Source organism: Protomyctophum bolini (assembly GCF_963924005.1).
Source record: "Protomyctophum bolini genome assembly, chromosome: 21".
Taxonomy (NCBI): domain Eukaryota; kingdom Metazoa; phylum Chordata; class Actinopteri; order Myctophiformes; family Myctophidae; genus Protomyctophum; species Protomyctophum bolini.
The window spans coordinates 30,469,643-30,494,196 of NC_137882.1; the positions used below are offsets into that span (position 1 = coordinate 30,469,643).

General features: G+C 41.9%; 1 protein-coding gene across 1 annotated transcript in view; it reads right to left on the reverse strand.

Moving 5' to 3' along the window:
• The window catches only part of LOC308336483 (contactin-associated protein-like 2), a gene marked incomplete at both ends in the record, with an annotated part of 182,078 nt that overhangs the window by 24,468 nt on the left and 133,056 nt on the right, over window positions 1-24,554 (reverse strand). Inside the window, 2 exons of the mRNA XM_080793848.1 lie at window positions 13,319-13,446; window positions 16,854-17,010. Of these exons, the coding sequence (XP_080649974.1) occupies window positions 13,319-13,446; window positions 16,854-17,010 (285 nt within the window). The remainder of the gene's footprint in view (window positions 1-13,318; window positions 13,447-16,853; window positions 17,011-24,554) is intronic.

The window sequence follows — 24,554 nt, forward strand, 5'->3', positions numbered from 1 at the left end:
AGGACATTGCTTTCTGTGAGGACATTTTGAATTCTGTGGTTGAGGATCATGCAGAGGATCTTTCCGAGGTTGCTGTTTACACAAATCCCGCGGTAGTTATTTGGGTCATATTTGTCTCCACTTTTGTGGAGTGGCGTTATCAGCCCTTGATTCCATGTGCTGGGGAAAATCCCAGAGCTGAGCACGATATTTAGGAGTTTTAATATGGCCAGTTGGAATTTGAGGTCGGTGCATTTTATCATTTCATTTAGAATTCCGTCTGCCCCACAGGCCTTCTTGGTTTTAAGTGTTTTTATTTTGTCTTTTAGGTTGATTTGGGAATCTAGTGGATTCTGGTAGTCTTTTATGGCTGACTCTAGGTTTTGTAGTTTATCTTTTATTTGTTTTTGCTCTTTGTTCTTCTCGATTGGGCCAAAGAGGCTAGAAAAATGGTTCACCCATATATCTCCATTTTGGATGGGTACTTCGTCCTGTTTTAGTTTATTAAGTCTGTTCCAGTTTTCCCAGAAGCTGTTTGTCTGTATGGAATCCTCAATATCTTGCAGTTGGTTTCTAACATGTTGATCTCTTTTTTTCCTCTTACCGTGTTCTTGTATTGTTTCAGTGTTTCCCCATATTGGAGACGTGTGTTGTGGTTGTCTGGGTCTCTGTGTTTTTGGTTTGATAGTTTCCTTATTTTTTTTCCTGAGATTCTTGCAGTCTCTCTCAAAGGGCACCTACGGACGGCTGCAATTTGAAACTTGAAATCTGAATCCCCCACCCACTAAATGTGATCTTAAACAACCAGTTAGTTGTACTGGCAGCAGCAACAGCAGTAATACTATGTGTGTGGTTGCATCTTGTTGATGGCACTGTTATTAATGTAACCCTGACGTTACATCAGTGTGTTGTACTATGCAGTGGCTACACATATACAGTATATGAGAGAGAGTTATAGTTTCAGCTATAAGCTCCGTTTGGAACCTCTATATCTATGCCGCTACGCTTTAGCTTCGAGATGAGGTTCCGAGGAAAGCTATCCCTGCACTGGTAGAAATGGAGTCTAGCTGGGTCGAGCTCGTCGACAATTAGTGGAATATAATATCTAATTTTAATTATGCTTTAAGACTATATATATATATATAATTTGAATTATGCTTTAAAAGGATCCCTGGCTAATGAATACATATTTTTGAGTGGTGCAACCACTCCTACAACCAGCAATGTCCGTGTACGTACCTGTGTAGGTGTGTGTGTACCTGTGTGTGCACATGAGCCTGAGTATGTTACTGATTTATACCAGAAGGGGGCGCCAGAAACAGAGAGAGGGGTAGTGCTGTGTCGAGAGAGAGAGAGGAGGGGGGGGGGGGGGGGGGGAATTGCACCACTTGGTTCACACAGGTGTGATTTTTTCTTTTATAAATTGCGAATCTTTCACTCAAGAGGGACTGCTCCTGTCACAGGTTGATGTCATATGCCCATGTGTGGTCTAGCCCTATGGAATTATGGAATGCATGTGCCAATACAAAATAACGTAATATACTTTCTAAAGTACTTTTCTAAACTTAATTATTTCTAAAGCAATATTTTGTACATTTGTTATTAGCAACGTGCATTCCATAATTCCATAGGGCTGGACCACACATGGACATCATCAACTTGCCACAGGAGAAGTCCCTATCGAGTGAAAGAAATAAAATATTTAAGGTGCTTTTATTTATTTATTTTAGTTATAGAGGGCAAGTAAGATGTTTTAAGGCATATTTGTCTCATTAGCCAGGGATCCTTTTAACCCATTCTGTACGGGAACCCGTTTTGGTGTTTAGCATCATGTTATGCTTTAGCTATTGAAAAATAGCAGATCTACAAGCTCATAGCGCGCCACCGAGTGGCGCGCTACGAGCTTGTAGGTCTGCTATTTTTGAAAAATCGAAGAAACTACTGACATTTTTTAGAATCTGATCTCAGGTCAGAATGGGTTGATCAGACCAGTGTGTGTCCAGTGGAAACCTCGTATGAATCTGATCTCAGGTCAGAATGGGTTAAGAAGCATGTAAGCATGCTAACACCACTAGCTCCCGAGTTACTAAAGTCCTTCCTTATTCACTTGATTTCAGGCCAGTGTGTGGAGTCCAGACTGCAGGTGAAGATGAACTCTCCAGACTCTAAACAGGACCCTGAAGACATTTCTATTAAAGAGGAACCCGGAGACATTTCTATTAAACAGGAGCCTGAAGACATTTATATTAAACCTGAAGACCACCCACACCTCAGTAAGTTTCATGCTCTTCCTTTCTTTAAATGATCTGTTCTGTAGGGCTACTAATAATGACACTGATAATATCCCAATTATGTAAATCAATCATTGGAATATCCATCAAATTTCATTTTGAAATAATATATTCTATTTAATGTTTATTTTCTTATTACCATATCCAAAAGCACTTTGGATTTTGCACAAATGCAATGCGAAAGAAAACTGGACCATATAAGTTCACCTTGTGAAACAGACCTTGTCAAACAGATTTCATGGTGTCTCTCTGTAGGAGACGAGGGGCTGTATTTTGCGTGTCTTAAGTACCAGGTCTTATTACCTAACTTGAGTAAACTAAAGACCTGGAGGCGTGAACAATGCTCTTTGGCCACTCAGAATAGCCAAATGGCATTGATCACGCCTCCAGGTCTTTAGTTTACTCAAGTTAGGTAATAAGACCTGGTACTTAAAACACTAGACTAGAAAGTGAGATAACACAGATAAATTTGCCTGTATTTTTCGAGGTTTAACCATTTGATATATATATATATATATATATATAATTTGAATTATGCTTTAAAAGGATCCCTGGCTAATGAATACATATTTTTTATTTTATAAATTGCGAATCTTTCACTCAATAGGGACTGCTCCTGTCGCAGGTTGATGTCATATGCCCATGTGTGGTCTAGCCCTATGGGATGCATGTGCTAATACAAAATAACGTAATATTTTCTAAACTTAATTATTTCTAAAGCAATATTTTATTTGTTATTAGCAACGTGCATTCCATAATTCCATAGGGCTGGACCACACATGGACATATCACATCATCAACTTGCCACAGGAGAAGTCCCTATCGAGTGAAAGAAATAAAATATTTGAGGTGCTTTTATTTATTTATTTTAGTTATTATTATATTAGTTAGCAAGTAAAATGTTTTAAGGCATATTTGTCTCATTAGCCAGGGATCCTTTTAAGAAGCATGTAAGCATGCTAACACCACTAGCTCTCGAGTTACTAAAGTCCTTCCTTATTCACTTGATTTCAGGCCAGTGTGTGGAGTCCAGACTGCAGGTGAAGATGAACTCTCCAGACTCTAAACAGGAACCTGAAGACATTTCTATTAAACAGGACCCTGAAGACATTTCTATTAAAGAGGAACCCGGAGACATTTATATTAAACAGGAGCCTGAAGACATTTATATTAAACCTGAAGACCACCCACACCTCAGTAAGTTTCATGCTCTTCCTTTCTTTAAATGATTTGTTCTGTAGGGCTACTAATAATGACACTGATAATATCCCAATTATGTAAATCAATCATTGGAATATCCATCAAATTTCATTTTGTAATATATTCTATTTAATGTTTATTTTCTTATTAACATATCCAAAAGCACTTTGGATTTTGCACAAATGCAATGCGAAAGAAAACTGGACCATATAAGTTCACCTTGTGAAACAGACCTTGTCAAACAGATTTCATGGTGTCTCTCTGTAGGAGACGAGGGGCTGTATTTTGCGTGTCTTAAGTACCAGGTCTTATTACCTAACTTGAGTAAACTAAAGACCTGGAGGCGTGAACAATGCTCTTTGGCCACTCAGAATAGCCAAATGGCATTGATCACGCCTCCAGGTCTTTAGTTTACTCAAGTTAGGTAATAAGACCTGGTACTTAAGACACTCAAAATACAGCCCGAGGTGTCTAGAAAGACTAGACTAGAAAGTGAGATAACACAGATAAATTTGCCTGTATTTTTCGAGGTTTAACCATTTGAACCCTAGCATCCCTATATTGTGGGGGGAACAGATGCCTTATACATAGTCGATCTACAACAGGGGTGCCCACACATTTTGGACTTGAGAGCTACTTTCAAAATGACCAGCTCAACACGATCTACCCATCAAACAGATTATCCCATTGCTGAAAATAGTTTTTTTTTTTAAATACCTGAGGGGGCTTTGGAATAGCGGCGATGGTGTTTTAAAAGACAAACACACTTGGAATGGGAAATAGAGGGGTGGAAATGAAGTTGTTTTCTTGTATAACTTTGTAATGCTATACTACAGCTGTTTGTGCGAAACACTCTTGAAAACAAAGTATTGCATAAGCCCTTTTTGATGTCAATCAAGTCAACAAGTCAAGTGGCAATAGTTTAAAAAATATATTTAGATTGTATATTTTTAGGGGAATGTCATGTGATCTACCAGCATAGCCTTTGTGATCTACTGGTACCTTTTGGGCGCCCCTGATCTACATAAGCTCACAAAACATTGCAATGAGCTGCAATTGAAACAAGATATTAAAGGAGAATTCCATACTAAAAGGCTTTCTTACCTTTCTTTGTAGTTGTTACGTCCCCATCAAAGAGGTCCAGGTGTTATTTTGTGCAAAAGCTCCTTATTGGCTATTTCCTCTACCATAAGCCCTAAATAAATTGCATTGAATTGAATGGGATGTATGGGGTGTTGTGCTAATTCGCTTATTTCCATCGAAATGAGTAGTAAAGTGTGCCGCTTGGGTTATTATTTACATTATGAAGAGAGGATATATAAAAAAATAATTAATGTTGAGCGATTGAAATAAGCGAATTAGCACAACACCCCATACATCCCATTCAATGCAATGCAATTCATTTAGGACTTATGGTAGTGGAAATAGCCAATAAGGAGCTTTTGCACAAAATAACACCTGGACCTCTTTGATGGGGACGTAACAACTACAAAGAAAGGTAAGAAAGCCTTTTAGTATGGAATTCTCCTTTAAGCACTTGGAAGTGTGCAGGAATTACTCTTCTGTTTCATTCTGTTTATTCATTTGACATGAATATGCTTAAAGTGTATAGTGCTACTTTTCAACACTTATCCACAGGAGGCTTTTCTAAATAGAATAGCACTAGTCTAAAACCCAATCAAGTAAAAAAAAATATACTTATATACTGTGAGTGTCAGCCTATATAGCAGGCTGTATTGTTCCATTTTGTGATGAGATTCATATCTTGCATGTTCATAATGTAATTGTCAAGCCCCAGTGCACGCTCTCCTGTGAGTGTTCACTCGTGTTATGAGTTGCCGATACATAGCTATACATGATGGGAAAGCACTAGCTAAATTATGCACTGTGGTAGCCTATATTTTACTGACGAGTAGTCTAGGCGCTGGCAAATTGTGTCTTGGTGATGTACTGAGGCTAAATCGGTCTGGCGGACTACCTACATGCAGACAAGATCGGAGCCTGCGTGTGAAGTATTGTGTTTTTACATAGTTTCATGACTCAAATGGAAGAAGTAACTAAACATAGCAATTCTAATTACTACTCACAATATTTAAGGTGCTGATCTGTTGTTAAAACTTTGAAGGTGCCTCATTTTCTACATGGAACAAGGACTGGAAGAATAGTTTTACATTTTAGGAATCTAGTATTAACTATTATGCATTTTTTCTGCTCCTAGACATCCTGCACATGGATGTGTGTAAAGAGGAGGATTCTATTAAACGGGAGAGGAGCCCCAGTCTGCTCCAGGAGGAACCAGAGCCTCCACACATTAAACATGAACAGGAGGAGCTTAAAGAGGAACAGGGAGATCTTCAAAAACCAGAGCATCCTGATGGGTCAATGTTGACATTACTAGCAGTGAAAGGTGAAGAAGAAAATGATGATGATGAAGAAGAATACATCTCTTCCCACTGCTCTGAAGTCAAAGTTGAACTTGAATCTGACTCTGAAGTCACTAAAGACAGTGATGATTGGGAGGAGACCTCTTCCCACTGCTCTGTAGTCGAAGTTGAACTTGAATCTGACAATGAAGTCACTAAAGACAGTGATGATTGGGAGGAGACCAGTGAACACATTGATGAAGAACAGCCTTACAAGAGTTTCCACTGTAAACATTGTAAGAAGAGTTTCACTAGGTCAACTAATCTGATCAGACATCAGAGTGTTCACAATGGAGAAAAACCTTTCCAGTGTGAACATTGTAGCAAGAGTTTCAGCCAGTCAAGTAATCTGAAAACACATCAGCTTGTCCACACTGGAGAAAAACATTTCCAATGTAAACATTGTAACAAGAGTTTCAAAGCGGCGGGTTCCCTGAAGTTACATGAACGTATCCACACTGGAGAGAAACCTTTTCACTGTAAACATTGTAACAAGAGTTTCAAAGCGGCAGGTTCCCTGAAGGCACACCAACGTATCCACACTGGAGAAAAAACTTTTCACTGTAAACATTGTGACAAGAGTTTCAGCCAGTCAAGTCATCTGAAAACACATCAGCTTGTCCACACTGTAGAAAAATATTTCCAATGTAAACATTGTGACAAGAGTTTCAGTGCGTCGCGTTCCCTGAAGGCACACCAACATATCCACACGGGAGAAAAACTTTTTCACTGTAAACATTGTGACAAGAGTTTCAGCCAGTCAAGTAATCTGAAAACACATCAGCTTGTCCACACTGGAGAAAAACATTTCCAATGTAAACATTGTGACAAGAGTTTCAGTGCGTCGCGTTCCCTGAAGGCACACCAACATATCCACACGGGAGAAAAACTTTTTCACTGTAAACATTGTGACAAGAGTTTCAGCCAGTCAAGTAATCTGAAAACACATCAGCTTGTCCACACTGGAGAAAAACATTTCCAATGTAAACATTGTGACAAGAGTTTCAAAGCGGCGGGTTCCCTGAAGGCACACCAACATATCCACACGGGAGAAAAAACATTTCACTGTAAACATTGTGACAAGAGTTTCAGCCAGTCAAGTAATCTGAAAAACATTTCCAATGTAAACATTGTGACAAGAGTTTCAAAGCGGCGAAATCCCTGAAGTCACATGAACGTATCCACACGGGAGAAAAACCTTTTCACTGTAAACATTGTAGCAAGAGTTTCACAATGTTGCGTTCCCTGAAGGCACACCAACGTATCCACACGGGAGAAAAACTTTTTCACTGTAAACATTGTGACAAGCGTTTCAGCAAGTCAAGTAATCTGAAAACACATCAGCTTGTCCACACTGGAGAAAAACATTTCCAATGTAAACATTGTGACAAGAGTTTCAAAGCGGCGGGTTCCCTGAAGGCACACCAACATATCCACACGGGAGAAAAAACATTTCACTGTAAACATTGTGACAAGAGTTTCAGCCAGTCAAGTAATCTGAAAACACATCAGCTTGTCCACACTGGAGAAAAACATTTCCAATGTAAACATTGTGACAAGAGTTTCAAAGCGGCGAAATCCCTGAAGTCACATGAACGTATCCACACGGGAGAAAAACCTTTTCACTGTAAACATTGTAGCAAGAGTTTCACTATGTTGCGTTCCCTGAAGGCACACCAACGTATCCACACGGGAGAAAAACTTTTTCACTGTAAACATTGTGACAAGCGTTTCAGCAAGTCAAGTAATCTGAAAACACATCAGCTTGTCCACACTGGAGAAAAACATTTCCAATGTAAACATTGTGACAAGAGTTTCAAAGCGGCGGGTTCCCTGAAGGCACACCAACATATCCACACGGGAGAAAAACTTTTTCACTGTAAACATTGTGACAAGCGTTTCAGCAAGTCAAGTAATCTGAAAACACATCAGCTTGTCCACACTGGAGAAAAACATTTTCAATGTAAACATTGTAGCAAGAGTTTCACAACGTTGCGTTCCCTGAAGGCACACCAACATATCCACACTGGAGTAAAACCTTTCCAGTGTAAACATTGTGACAAGAGTTTCAGTGCGTCGCATTACCTGAAGGCACACCAACATATCCACACTGGAGAAAAACATTTTCAATGTAAACATTGTGACAAGAGTTTCAAAGAGCGGGGTTCCCTGAAGAGACATCAGCATATCCACACTGGAAAAAGAAGGGGGAAGAAGCTACTATAAATTAGCTCACTTTTCTGTTTGCTGGGACGTGAATAGAAAAGCAGAAATATTAAGGAGATTCATACTGCTCCTTTCAACAGAGGCCTCAGTTAAGACTCGTCTTTTGGAGGCAGGATCTGCCAGCAGTTTTTTTTTCATTCCTCAATGTTCTGTTTGTTTTGTTATTTATGTTTATTCATATCTATTCATTTTTATATAGCAAAGGATGCCATTGTTGTAGTCCAGGGTCAGAAAATGTCCACTTGTCCGGGGTATATTAGAAAAACTCTATTTTGAATTTCCTATCCTGCACAGGGCTTTAGATTGCCACCCAAAATTTGTGTGCAAATTAACCTGATTGCATTTGTGTGAGTTTACGATTATTAGGTTGGTCATTCACCACTTCATATTTAGTTTTTACTGGAGTTTAATACGTTGATGAAACTTAAACTTGCCTTTTCTTCGTTTTCTAAGTGGCATAATGCAACTGAATAAATGAGTCTTTTCTTTTCTTTAACTACATAGAAGTGTCTATTTGTATGTCTCTAAATGTTTTGATGAATTGAACAATGCGGACGATGTGTAAACAAGTGTAACGCTTAATTGGGTCGTCCACTCACAGTTAACAGTCTTTGTGCTTGAAATGTACTGTTCATTCTACAAACTGTTAATACATATATCAATCAAAACACACAAGACAAACATATTTTCCGATCAAATCTTTCAATTCAGTTGGATCGCCTCCCGTGCGCAATTGCTACTTTTGACTATTGTATGGAGTTGCTGTTATAGCTTGTAACGATCTGTAAGGTCTGAGATTATTCCACGTGCATGAGGCACTGCAGACTCGGGGCACTATCTTGAATAGAGCCTTATTATCCCTTATGCCAAATAAGCATCCTTGTATTACTAGAGTCGGTCGGTCACATAATATGCATATCACCATTTATGGGCATAGCGGGCGGGCGGAATCTGTGACTCTGGACAACCTGATCTCCATGTATGCCTATGAGTACAGTATGTACACCATAGAGTAATAAACATACGACGACGCACATCCTTGTCAGAGAGAGAGAGAGAGAGGGGCGGGTGGGGGAGGAAAGCCTCACTTCAGCGTGAATCGCTGTAAATTCACAGAGGCATGAAAATCTAACTGAGCGAGAGGACAGCGGGGGAAAGTCCGGGCCACGCCGGGCGTGCTACGCTGTGAAATAGACAGCGGGAGGCGGTATAGCTAGCGGGGAAATGTTAGCTGGGTCCCACTGTACCTTCAACAGGCAGTCTCTGTGGACATTTTTAAAGGGATTGTGACATTTAAAACACATTTTTGTAGATATTTTGTGTTCTTTGGCTTTTCTTGACATCAATTTCACCAAAAAAACCCCAAATTTGAACATTCAGTGTATTCTCCGCTGTCTGGACTTTTGTGAATAATTATGCAAATATGACTCGTGGTTTGGACGGCGGAGGCCTACGTAATGTAACGCTAAACCCCGCCCCCTCTCCTCTGCTCCCTGCTTACCAATTCTACTACCCGCCCCCCTCCTCCTCATCCCCGCCCCTCTCCTCTCCTCCACCTGATGCTCTCCTCTCTTCTTCCTCATTCTGACCGCGACTTTGTTTCAGTATAATAATAATAATAATGGCTTCTAGAGAAAAAGCAATCTTCTCCGTTGTCGGCTGTGTCAATCAACACAAGTCCTTGCACTTTCCACCAACTGGCCTAGATGAAGATTCACGCTCTAGGTGGATGCATTTTATTTTTGACGGTAACGTTCCAACCAAGTTGTCAAAGAAGCGACTCTTGGTGTGCGCACATCATTTCACCCCAGAAAGTTTTTCAAATCTCTGACAAGTTCAGAGTGGATTTGCAACCAAACCTTTTATGAACCCAGGAGCAATACCAAGCATTCGTGTCCCAATCCCAACTATAAGTATTTATACTGCAATGATTTGTGTTAAATTGTGCAGTACTATTTGAGTGGACTCACAATAAAAAATCAATCGCCTGCAGCGAAGTGCTTCATGGTAGCCTACTTTTAATTTATAGTCAATCACTGCCACTACCCGCATTAGCTGTGTGTTTGACTATTATTAATCTTTGATTCGTGGCGTGCACCAGCTGTTGTAGATTGCATGTGCTCATTATTGTTCTTGTAATGCGATACAGTGGAATAGCAACGCAGCCAACGCTCGTGTGATATAATCCACGTTAAAAGTATGGCGAATAATGATAGGCTATAGTCATTGAGTATGATATCGATGACGATGACATTACACAAGTTTATGTCGACGTGGTCGTGGGGTGAGATATTGCAGGAGTTTCATAGGCGCGTTCGGAAATAGCGCACTGAGCCCACTGGCACTGTGCAATGCGAACTAATAGGCGAGTGCGCTCCGGTGCGGTATTTCCGAACGTGCCTTATTTGTTTACCAACTGTTGCTCGTACGATGACGTTGAATAGAGAATACATGTTACAAAGGGAGTCTACCAACGCGCCTCAAGCCTAAAACGGCTGATCCGGGGCTTCACAGGTGCAGGGACATCAAAGTTGCAAAAGGAGAGGAGACTGGAGCAACACGGACATTTAGAGCCTTTTACGTTTCGACCTTGCGGACGGTCTTCATCAGAGTGGACTCTGATGAAGACCGCAAGGTCCAAACGTTAGTCGTTTTGTATACTCAGCACCTTAATAAAAGGCTCTAAATGTCCGTGTTGCTCCAGTCTCCTCTCCTTTTGCAGCAGAGAATACATGTTGTTGTCCATCCCCTCAGTACATACATGCAGTGATAGTCTTATTATAAATAACATTTTATATAAACTATAAACAAATAGTTATAAAAGGAGAAGAAGTTGCGTGCGTTGGCACTGGCAGCGTTGCTATGGCTGAGATGCTGTGAACTTGTAAAGGAAAAAAAAAAAGAACAGTCCCTTTCTCTGAGGGGGGCGGAGAGGTATGGAGGGCTTGAGGGGTGGGGGGGGCGGAGCTGGGTAGTGATTGACAGGAAAGGGGGAATTACCGACATCTACAGGCTAAAATAATGTGTTTTTCTATGCCTTCTCAGGATGCATATTACATACACACAAAAACTCCTGGCAAGAAATACTGGAGTGTTCAAAAAAAGTTCAAACTTTTTAGACACGTTTGAAGGACCATGGCCAAGACTTTTAATGTTGTTAAAATTATGTTAAAAATAATGTCATAATACCTTTAAAGCACAGCTCACTTCTACACTCTTAATTGATCTTTTACATTATATTGGCCATTCTATACCGAATTGGTTCAAATTGCAGTCCCACAATGAAAAACACATTAGTATTCAGACTTTTCACTGTAGTAATGTCATAGCATGGTCTAATTAATCAAAATACATGCATTGAGATAATATAAAATTAAATATATTAAAAAAAACATCCTTTATACGTCACTTCCTATTGGAAAGTGGCTGTCCAAACCTCTAACCCCTACATTTCAATTCATGGAAAAGTGCTTAAATTATTTGTCACTTTCCTAATTTTTGAAAGTGACAAATAATTTCCAAATTGGAATGGCCCATATAGCATTGTGGAATAGTTGTCTGGCAACGCAAGACTACTCGTAGCCTCGCATAGCATAGAAACAGCGTTACCTTTGTTTCAAGGCAGATAATTATTCTATATGTTTTAATGTACTTTACTGTGGGAAACAAATTAGTTCAGTCTCTCTCTCTCTCTCTCTCTCTCTCTCTCTCTGCAGTCCAATGGTTATTAGATGAAGACGAAGTAATATGGCTCGTGCAGCTGACAGAAAGATTCATCTCTATTAATAACACCTGACATACTGCCCCCCCCCCCCCCCCCCCCCTCTCTCTCTCTCTCTCTCTCTCTCTCTCTCTGCATGCACTCAGGAACACACACACACACACACACACACACACACACACACACACACACACACACACACACACACACACACACACACACACACGGTCATTAAATCATAGTTACTTTAGATGACAGGCAGCTCTATGTGATGAGGGGGACCATAATGACTGTGACACCAGCTTGTTGAGGGGGGGGGGGGGGGGCATAATGGCTGTGACACCGCTGAGCAGCTGTTTTGTCATGTTCTATGCCCTGGACAGATCCCAAGGTTAATTAAATAAGGTTAGGAAGCGAAGACCGCATGGTGGACTTGTTGCTCCCTGGAAGGAAAGAAACATGCGCAATGGGCTATATATGCAGCCATCACTTCCGCGTTCAGCTTCCTTGGTCTCAATTGTGCATGTTCCTTTCCTTCCAGGGAGCAAAATGGAGTCCACCGTATACGGGCTTCGCTTCCTAACCATATTTAATTAACCTTGCCTGATCTAAGGAAGTGTCATGGTCACGTGACTGTGCTGCGCCATGACACTTTCATGGGAGCCAAATCTCGCATCCGGGCGTTACATGAATACAAAGCTAGTGAATGGAGGAAGCTGGACCAGCTCATAACAATCATTATTCATGAACCATTGAGACCTGTGGCATATAATCGGTTCAGGGATATAAAAGAAGACATATCACAGTTTGTTTTCTAATCACTTGCTTTTCGATGTCGGGCGTTGGACCTGGCCTTCTAGCGGTGTGTCCGTCGGCTGTCGGAAACAACAGTGGGTGGATTTTGGGCCCCATGGGATATGAAACTGGGCAGCAATGCAGGAGTGGACTACGTGGGAAATTGTTTCCTCTGGTGGTCCAGCCTGCAGGGACTTGCCCGCGGACTGGTTGGATGCCTACACTACTTGTGCCCGCGTGGAATGCTGGGTGACATGACATGACATGACATGACATGTTTGTTGTATCGTGACTGAGGACATAATATATGCCTTGAATTTGTTGATGTAACTTTGCTGCACCTGAACGTATGTTATGAACAGTATATGAACTTATGTTCATAATGTATAGTCCTTATGCAATTTTCTCTGTGTGGGCATGAATACATTGTTAAAGTGTGTGTGCGTGTGCGTGTGCGTGTGCGCTCAAAGATAATGAGAGAGAGAAAACAATGCATTCTTTTCATCAAAGTCGGGATGAGGATGTTGATGTAACGCAGCACTCAGTCCTGAGTGCTTTTATCTCTGATAGATATTGTGTGTGTGCGTGCGTGCGTGCGTGCACACATCACTTCAAATCTAATTTCCTGTTCAGCAGAAGTGTTGACGACAGCATGTATTTGATTAGGCCCATATAACGCTCACCGTCTCCCTGGCAACGCAGCGGGCCCACGGTTAGCTCCGCCTCCGAGCCCGGCCGATTGGTGTCGCCCACGGTAACCTGGATGACGGGCAGGTGGTCCTTGTACAGCAGCAGGCCAGAGTCCTCTCTCCTGAACCAGACAGAATTAAAGCAAAGGAGCCACAAGAGGTCTCTCAGGTTACTGTGGACTATACAATGGGCGAGAGGCGTGGTGAGACACGATCCAACCCTCTCACCCATGGTGAAATCCACGGTAAGCTGGGGCCTCGCGTGGCTTATTGCTTTTCTAAAACGGTTACAAACATAATAGCAATGAATATTCACCTCAAAACTATTACATTCACAAAAGTAGCTACGCTTTGCGCCCACCAGAGCGAGCCACACACTTCCTTGTTTTTAGTCAGCCAGTGTGGCGGGGAATGGGAGGCGCTTGATGTCTTTACGAGGCCGCCCCGGAGCTACGTACACATTCACAGTCATATGAGCGTGGGCGGTGCTTATAGACGCCCGCACGGCGTGGGCTTGTAAGAAAATCAAGTGCTCCCCTTCCCCAGTACAGCTACAGACTCGCTGCGGGATCAGCTGGTAATGATATAAAGTGATTGAAGGTGTGGATTATCGGTGAGATTTGCAACGGTCACGTGACGGTAACCAGCCAATCGGAATCAAGTATTGAGACTAACCGTTTTAGAAAGAGTCATTTTACACTTGGTTGCATAATCAAAATAGCAGATCTACAAGCTCACAGCGTGTCATGCTGCGACACGTTGTGAGCTTGTAGCTCGGCTATTTTCAGCATTACGACGCCATCACCGATCGACAAAATAAATCCACTGTAGATTTAGTCGACTAAAACTAGACTAATACTAAAACATTCCAGTTGACTAAAACTACTCAAAAGACTATGACTAGGGCGCCCAAGTGATCCAGGACCATGCCACATATACATGTAGGCATTGGCCTGACTATACCAACAGAAAAAACATTTCAGATGTCTAAAATGATGACAAAAAAACAGTTTTACTCAGAAGACTGTGACTAAAAGTAAATTACAATTTGCTGTCAACATCAACACTGGTGTACAGGGAGTGTAATGATAGTGTCGGAGCCAAAGCTGACCTAAAACACATTTTGAGTGATTTGCAATAATATTGCAAATCACTCAAAATGTGTTAAACCAAAAATGCAATCATATTATGATTGCATTTTTGGTTTATTATGCTTTTGTTACAACAAGGTCACACAGTTTTATTATTATTATTAGTAGTAGTCAGTGGCGTGCACAGATACACTACTAGTGTCTCCTTATTTTGTACAGTGTACAACAGTATGTGGACCATGGTGACATTGATTGATAAAAAGCTTCTAATAATTATATTATTTAGGCCCCAAAATCTATACATCTCACACTATTAAGGCAACCGGGCCGGTTCAACGCACTGCACAAGGTGCCCTTTTTCCACTTGAGCACCTGCCCCTCTAAATGTCTGTGCACGCCACTGTTAGTAGTAGTGTTATTTGCATATTCTTATAGTGTTTCATTACTAATTTAGGTGTTGTTTATTGCAATATTTTTGATACATGTCTACATACTCTGTATTATGTTTTGAGCGTTATAAGATCTACTGTGACAATGAACAGTGACGCTGGGAAAGTGAGTTGAGCTGATGGAACAGTAGGAGTAGAACAACCTATCATGAATTTAATATTTTTTTATTGGCGTTGGTAAAGCCAGTATATTATTTTCAAGAGGATCCTATAGCTGAGAGAATCTCAGGAGGAATATTCTGTTTGGGTGGAAATAAAAGATTGGACATTTCATTAAATTACACGAGGGGCGATCTCCGCCCATTCCTTGGATGTTGTACGTTTTATAAGAAATACGATGAATGATATACAATACTACGGTTCTGCTATTGTGACAATAGAGGTTATGCGCGTGACCTGGAAGTTATGCGGGAATGCCTACTGAGTGACAAAGACCTACTTTCTGGCATTGACAGCCCATACATCCAAAGAGAAAAGTCCTAAATGACTTTAAACAACATTACATTCGCTTTGCCACTCAATCTGCCATTCACTTTAATGCATGTGCATACCGGCTATTATTGGATAAGTGAAACCACCATTATAGATAGTGTACAGTAGACACTGTGTAAAGTGTCTACTGTACACAGTGTAATGTTTAGTGTATATATTAGGGGCTCCATTTTCGTCACTGCTAAACCCCTTATCCCTAAACTTCTTTGCCTGCTTTTACTATTTTGAAAAACATTTTTTAATAGTTCAACTAGCCAATCTACATTGACACGTTGTGAGCTTGTAGACTGGCCATTTTAACTATTCAAAAATGTTTTGCAAAATAGTAAAAGAAAACAAAAGGCAAAGAAGTTTAGGGATAAGGGGTTTAAAGCGGTGCTGGAAATGGAGCCCTAGATGTGTAAAGACAATACATTGAGCTGTGAAGACGTACAGTAAAGATGTGATGGCAGGTTAAACGAACGAATCAATTATTCATCCATCAGTATAATTAATCCTCTGTCCCTGGAGAGAAATGGACTGAACGCTGGGATGTTCTAGAAATGAAGGAAAACGTTTTTGAAAGGCATGCTGGGATCGATTGTCGGGTGGATGGATGGCTCAAGGAAGTCATTAGGTAAAGATTATGTGTACGCACGCACGCACGCACGCACGCACGCACACGCACGCACGCACACGCACACAAATGCATTGATAGTCTAAAGCGCAGACTTGATCCAACTGGGGACGAGATCTGATCCGAGTTATTGCAGGACTCTGTGTTCAAAATGCATCTGAGGGTTATATTTTATTTACATGCTGCTTCATTTATCACACTTTTATGGAAATGAACACGGACGAGGCTGTTGGATGCAAACAATTATAGCAAGTGTGTGTGTGATCTGTGTGTGTGTGTGTGTGTGTGCCTGCATGCGTGCATGTGTCATAGTTAAGGCCTATTCATAGTCAGTGTTGGGCAGGAACGAGTTACCAGTAATATATTACTGTAATATTATTACTTTTCCCAGTAACGAGTAGTACGAATGACTCTGCCAAAACAGTCATATTATTATACCCATTTACTCGGCCAAAACACGCTGCGTTACTCGTTACACATGAGTGTCATTTTTAACTGCCATTTTTGACGGCAAACATCTTTGCTCCTGGAACACAATAGTTTGAGATGAAAGTCGGCGGCCAAATACATTCAGTTGTGGGGCTCCTTGACATGAAAACATTTGAGAACCAACTGATATACAAACATAGACATATGATTTAGAAGACATTTCACATTTCAAGTTCACATTGTAGCGATCCCTGTCCGAGTACACTTCAATCAACTGTATTCGATGCTTTCGCATTGCAGCGATCCGTATCCGAGTACACTTCAATCGCTCCCGATGCGTTCCCGGGAACGTTTGGGTGATATCCGCTCCCGGGAACGGTATACGCAGCAACAAGTGGTCCCGAGTGCGCATCCGGGACCCACGGTGTGAATCCCACCTTATATAGACTCACCACGTGCTGAGGTCGGCGTCACAGTTACAGTCATATTTGGGCTCCGTACAGTTCCGGTCGATGCCACAGGCACATTTCTGGACGCCCGGCCCGGAACCCCCCCAGTAGAAGTGTTTCTCACTGCCCCGCCCGACCCACCACGTGTAGGGGCTTCCATCTGTTGAGACGCACGAGCGCACGCACACACACACACACACACACACACACGCACACACAGTGTTAATATTATGAAAATACATGAATACACAAATAAGGCTAATGTTTATTTGTATAGCACACGGTCATTAAAAGTGCTTTATACACAACACAGTATACGCACCAAACCAGTGGTGGAAAAAGTAATACTTTTGTACTTTTCTACTCAAGTATACATTTTGAATTCTGGACTTTTACTTGTAATGGAGTATTTCTACATTGCAGTATTGGTACTTTACTGAAGTAATACATGTGAGTAGTTGTAGTAGTCTCTGTGGTTGTGTCTATAATCTCGTGTTCTCGTTAGCGCTGCTGTTGTCTAATCCATGCTAATCTCCATCCTCCGTAGCCAGGATCCTCTCTCTCTCTCTCTCTCTCTCTCTCTCTCTCTCTCTCCCCCCCCCCCCTCCCCCCCTCTCCTGGTGTTATTACAGCACAAGATTTCCGTGTAACTCTACTGTAAATATGCATCATCTCTTCTCGTGAATCATAATCACACCTTCACTCCACTGCTCCCTGTGCACCTACATTCCTAGACTGTCTTATACAGTATGTGACTATATAGACATATATGTGACTTATACTGTATATAGACTTAGGCCTACATGTGACTTGTTCAGACTTGTATGAGGAATTAAAAGGAAAGTCCAATTACTAGGTCACCTATATATAGTATTGATTGATTGATTTAAAATTGTATTCACAGTGTGTAGAATGGGTATACATTTCAAACAAAGTCAATACAAAAACTGCTACGAGGGTAAAACCATAAAAAGCACTAAGACTTGTTTACATCAGGGTCCTCCATTTTCAATTAATCTGAACATTAAGACGTACAAATATGCACTTCTATGGAAGAAAAAAAAAGAAAGAACAATAAATAGTACAGTTTAGGAAAGTTTAAAAAAGGGGATAAACGTGTACAAGTATATGGGAACTAAGGGGTGGGTGGGGACATATTAACTTTTCTTTACAGGGGCCAGTTTTGATTTGCAGTCATGGCGGGTTTAGAACCGTTGTGGCCAGCAGGCCATATTAAGTGCCATTCTGGGACATTATATTTTTTATTGTCCACAGCTTAATGTGGTAAGCATGCTATGCAGTATGCTTAATGACAGGCTTGCAAAGTGTATAGAAAGTAATCATGGGTACATTATGCATGTTTACACGTGCACGCACGCACGCACGGACACACACACACACACACACACACACACACACACACACACACACACACACACACACACACACACACACACACACACACACACACACACACACACACACACACACACAGGGAGATAGACAAGAAAGCCATCGTAAATGACAAAAGTGTGGGCAGAAGACCATAAACCACCGACGATGATGATTACTGAAGGGTCATCTCAATGACGGGGGAGAGAGAGAGAGAGAGAGAGAGAGAGAGAGAGAGAGAGAGAGAGAGAGAGAGAGAGAGAGCGAGCGTGAGAACATAAGTCACATTTAGTGCCGTGTTCCCTCAGGTCAATGAGCATGCGTGCGTGCGTGCGTGCGTGCGAGTTCTCTCAGGTTGAGGCAGATGCACAGATTGTCATCAGGATGACAATGACTTCTTTCACTTATCCATCACGCACGCAGGCACGCACACACGCACCCAGGCACGCACGCACACACACACACTTACAATATGACCAGCTCTGCGATGACGAGGGCACGCTCGCTCACGCACGCAAGCGGCAACGCACGAGCACACGAGGCATTAGAATTGATTGGTTATAAAGGAATTCACCCCAGCATGCAGTGGGTGGTGATCTCTTGTCTGTCTGTTAGAGGATTTTTATTATTTATGGGCAGGTGCCAAATCGAGCTGGAAAAAGGAGAATTAGCATTCTCCATGAAGCTTGTCAACATACGGAAGCACACAGTGCTGTAAAATATCATAATAGGTGGTTGTGTTGAGACTCTGGACATGACAAAAACACAGTTATGATTTAGGCCTGCATGTTATCTGCTGGTGCTGATCCACTGACTGACTCATGACTGAAAATGTAACAATGGTTTCAACACAGCCATCTTTTTAGAGTACATTATGCTTCAGTATGTTGACAAGCTTCATTTGCCATCTCCATTTACCAAAACTACTAGTAACTGGTGTACTGGTATTACTGTGCTTAACTGACCAGCCAACTGGCCTGACCTGAACCCCACACAGAATCTAGGTTGTATTGTCAAGAGGAGAATAATTTACGGCTGTTATCAAAGCAAACCTGGGCTTCCATAACACCTCAGCAGTGCCACTGGCTGATCACCTCCATGCCACACCCCATTGATGAAATGATTGGTTCAACCCAGACCAAGTATTAAGTTATTAACTGCATACATTAATATACTTTTCAGATGGTCGATATTTCTCGTTTAAAAAAAAATATTTTTTTAGTGGTCTAAAATTCATTGGGATAGGATTTTTAGATTTTCATGAGCTGTATACGCCATAATCATCAAGATTAAAACAAAACAAAGGTTTTAAATACTTCACTTTATGCACAATGAATTGAGAATAATATGAAAGTTTCACTTTTTTAATTGTATTACGGAAGAAAATATTCTAATTACATGGGATGGAGCTGTATATAATGTCATTGAATTGAATTGCATTGATCTTTTTACCGATATTGATGATGCAATTATAAAGTGACAAGCGTCAATGGCTTTGTATACTCATTCAGTAGTCATTAGTGAAAAAGAGTATGCTATTTTGTATTGTATTGATTGAATACTTTATCAACAGGCCAAGCCCCTATTATTCTTTTTCCTGCTCCTTTTCGTCCATGGCCAGAATAGATGAAAATGAAAATATCTATATTGGATGAAGCAGTGTTGAGCCATACTGTACCGAGTACAAACTATCCCCGCTACAAAGAAACAGCCAAACATCTCCTGCTCTTTTTTTCGTCCATGGCCGGTATTAGATTGAAAAAAATATATATTGGATGAAACAGTGTTGAGACGTACCGAGTACAAACTGTCCCCGCTACAAAAGAAACATCCAAACATTTCATCAGCCACATATATCCCCCCTGGACTAACAGTCTTCATATCCTCTGGCCTAAAAGCATCAGCAACAAAGAACTGAGGCGGCAAGCCCGGGCTTAGGAAGAGATCCTCCTCCCACTGCTCTGCACACGGAGAGCTCATATTCTCCTATAACACTATAAGACTGTCTCTGAAGTGGAAACCACCCCCCCGAGGGGAACATAAAGACAGGGCCTTGACCACCAAACAACCCAGGATGTGGGATATCTGGAGTGTATTTCTGTAGCATGCAGTGCATGCATTCGGTGTTTCCGCAGTGCATTCTGAACAATCTACTGTAACCTCTTTCTGGGCTTGGTGAGGGGGAGTGGGGTATATGCACTATGCACTCCATCGGTCACAGCCTCCATCACAGGATGATCTCTGACTCCCCTGTGTCGTGTTCTCAACTCTCTCAGTGAGAGTTGAGCAGTTCTGCTGCCGTTCACAACACACAGAGACGCTGGGTGGGCGAGAAAATCCATCTTTTTTTCTTGCTTAAAAAGGACCACTCCACCACTTTTCAATCCATCTTCATAAAAGAGGTAATCATGATAGAAGGGCACAATTTTTTTCCTACTCAGTCTGTGTCTCATATAGGAGGGTTGTGGGCAGTTTTCGATTTTTATTATTGGGAGAACGATGGCTTCCATTTTAGCATTGCAACTTTTCAGGACTAGAAAAAGCTTGCAGTGCTTGGATTCCCCATCGATGATGGTCACTGGTGGACGGGTTTCTGAACTGCCCACAGCCCTCCCATGAGACACAGACTGAGTAGAAAAGAATTGCGCCATTTCTTCATGATTATTAGTGAGGACCTATATGTTATATGAAGATATAGGTTGAAAAGTGATGAAGTGGTCCTTTAATGTAAATCGCTCTGGATTAAGAACATCTGCTAAATTGTAAATTGTGTCATTAGCGTCGTCTCGCAAGAAATGTTTTCTTCTCCTTCCTCCAGACACACCAGAAGCGAATGTCCAACACTATCTTAGCAGCCGTTGCTAAGCTATAAGCAGAATATATGGTTGGACAAGATTCTATCTCCTGGCCCATGTTATTTCACACACACGCACACGTACGTACGTACGTCCGTAGGTACGTCATGGCAGTGTCCATTAATACTAGGTGTTAATTAATTCTACAACACAATCATTATCTCCAAATCATCCATCTAGCTCTCCTGCCCTCCCCTCTCCTCTCCCCTTATAGCAGGGAGATGGAGAGGAGAGGAAATGCGACAGACACAAGGGGCCGTGGGGGCTGTTTAATAAAAAAAAAAGGCTGTTCGTCCTTTTTCACTCTCCCAGCCCTGACCGGATTGTCTGTTGTTGTTGTTGTTTTTCCACATGTTTTGATCCTGTTTGACGTTACCTTTTTATATTATCTCCTGTGAGCACCAAGGATTTTTTATTTCATTTGAGTTTAGCTTCAGCCTTGATCAGTTCGTTTAAAATGCAGTGACGTACGACGTCACACGGACTTCTATAGGTGCCGTAATATGGTGTAAAACTGGCACAGAGAAATGAGGAGAGATTTCATATATCATCCCAGAAAGCGTATAAAAAAGCTGACCAAAAACAACGAGTACAGTGCTGGAGTAAATGTACTTACACCGCCGCATGTATAGGCCTATCGATATAAAATATAAAATGGACGTGGACAATATTGAACAGTGATTATCAACCAGTGGTGGTCCTTGAGGGGGTTCCAGGTGTCCCCATGCATATAAATGGAGAGTTGGAAACCAAATAGACCCTATATATATTCTTAACTCTTCATTTCACGCAGTCAAGAGTTACATTATTGAAAAATATCTGCACTATACTTGCATGTAGAAGAATGGTTATTTTGATCAACGTTTGCCTGTTATATCTCTCCTAATGGTACCACATCAATACAGCATGGAACTGTGGATAAAATCTTATTGAACGACAACAAAATATTTCAGTTTTGGGTCCGAGAGGCTAAATGTCATCAAACGATCGTGGTCTGTGGCTCAAATGCTCAACAAAATAATGGGCCTTGATATGAAAAAGGGTTGAAAACCACTGCACGTGAGCAAAATGACTAGGAGAGAGAACGTGCATATCACCCACACACACACACACACACACACACACACACACACACACACACCCCCCCCCCCCCCCCCCCCCCCAGATGCTCTTCCCATCTCCTCCAGAGAGGCTGGTCGCAGACAGGGGGGCTTATTGAGATGAAGCATGGGGCCTTGAGGGTGACGGTGTGGACATGATTGTGTCTGCTCTGCCTCAATCCCAATCACTAACCGCTGCTGGCGGGACAGGGGACGGGGGGACGGGGGGGGGGGGAAGTATGACAGAGAAAGAGAGCGAGAGAGACAGACGGACGGTCAGAAACAGATGCCAGATTCAATTACTCGCTCCCTCCACACTCTGCCCTTGCAGATTTAAACCCGGAGGGAAAAAAAACAGTTTGACTGTAATCCACGGAAACCGTCCAACGCCACCATAGTGCAGTGCAGTGCCCGGTGTCGAGTCCGTCGGATAGCCGGTTGTCCAGAACCAGCACAACAGGCTATATGGTCAGGGCCCAAATTAGGGCCAATTGATCACACCTGATCACCCCTAGATCTCTACATGTGGAGCTGGGCTGTTCTGACATCACAATGATGTTCTGACATCTGCATATAGACTCCATGGGCATGCCCGACAAAGAACTGGGTGGGGCATCCATTTCCAACTTGCATCGTTCCAAGTATAGGCCCAACAGGCAACGCTCTAGTAGTATGACTATAATAGTACTAATAGTAAAAAAGAATGATGATGATGTCACTAAAGCCATATATTCTGGTCTAGTATAATACCATTTATTTTGAAGGACATTTTGAAAGAGAGTTACAAAAGGCCTTCCCTCTCAGCTCTTCCCACCATTACAATTGATATGACAGACTTGACAAATCTGTACCAATTAAGAGACAAAACCTAAAGTGAAACATGGCCTCAAACTAGAATAATGCATCATTAACAGATGGGTGGACTTGACAAGCTACTGAGAGCTACATTACACTCAAAACACACGAGCAGGAGAAAGCGAACAGCGTAGCTTTTTGTACTTGTACTACAATTACTACTACAATTATTTGAAAACTTACTATAGTTACTATGTACATTTTGATTGCTCTATATACATTTTGGACGTTTGAAAATAGCCGATCTATACAAGCTCACAATGCGTTATTAGTGAGCTTTTTCCCAAGTCCGTTATACACGGACGTCGACGCTAGGTGGCGTCATATCCCAGGTCCGTCCGTATATATACTTACCCCAACGTATACTCCGTCTATTTAATGGTTGAGTCCTACGGAAGCTCTTAACATTGGTCCGGTTCCTATAGCAACGCCCCACCGTTTCTAACTATGGGATTGGAAATATATTCAAAGTGCAAAGGGCAAACTATGCTGGCACCTGGAACTGGGGTTTATATGCCAACAGCTAGCGGTAGAGATACAGTTAATGAGAAAACTTTAAAGTACATTTTGATATTGCAGTATTGATACTTTAGGAAAACCACTGAGGGTGAAAGCACAAGCTTGTTGCGAACGCAGTGAGCACTTACTATGAGACCTAGCAGATCATGTCTGTCTGTGTGTCTGTCTGTCTGTCTGTCCCGCTATCCAAATATGGAGTGTGTTGCATCAGCAATCAATCAGCTCCATATATGGGCACAAAAGGGGCCAGGTCCAATCAGCTCCATATATGGGCACAAAAGGGGCCAGGTCCACATATACAGTAACAGCGGGACAGACACACAGACAGACAGACAGACAGACAGACATGATCTGCAGGGTCTCAGCTGCGTTCACTTCCCGCGTTTGCGCGTCTTACTGGTCTTTCACCATAGCAGCGCTTGCTCTCTACATAATATTTGCTGCTATTCATTTTGCTAATTTAATGACATTGAATGGAAACCATTATCTGGGTAATGAAAGACCTGAGCACAGATGGGCAGAGTCAGTGTGTGTGTGGACACAATGGCTTCAATATATTTGATAAAATATGAATATTTCATAAAATATGATTTCATATTAACACGCTTGATTAATATACAGTATGTCCCAATGTGACCTTCCTGATTCGAATAGCCAGGCAGGAGTTTTTGTTTCACAACTCACTTTTCTCCATGAGCTTTAACACAACCACACACGAGACATGAAAGACATGTGAGGGTGGTGTTCTGCTGCTCTTTGCCTTCAGGGTGGTGGTCTGCTGCTCTTTGCCTTCAGGGTGGTGGTCTGCTGCTCTTTGCCTTCAGGGTGGTGGTCTGCTGCTCTTTGTCTTCAGGGTGGTGGTCTGCTGCTCTTTGCCTTCAGGGTGGTGGTCTGCTGCTCTTTGCCTTCAGGGTGGTGGTCTGCTGCTCTTTGCCTTCAGGGTGGTGGTCTGCTGCTCTTTTCCTTCAGGGTGGTGGTCTGCT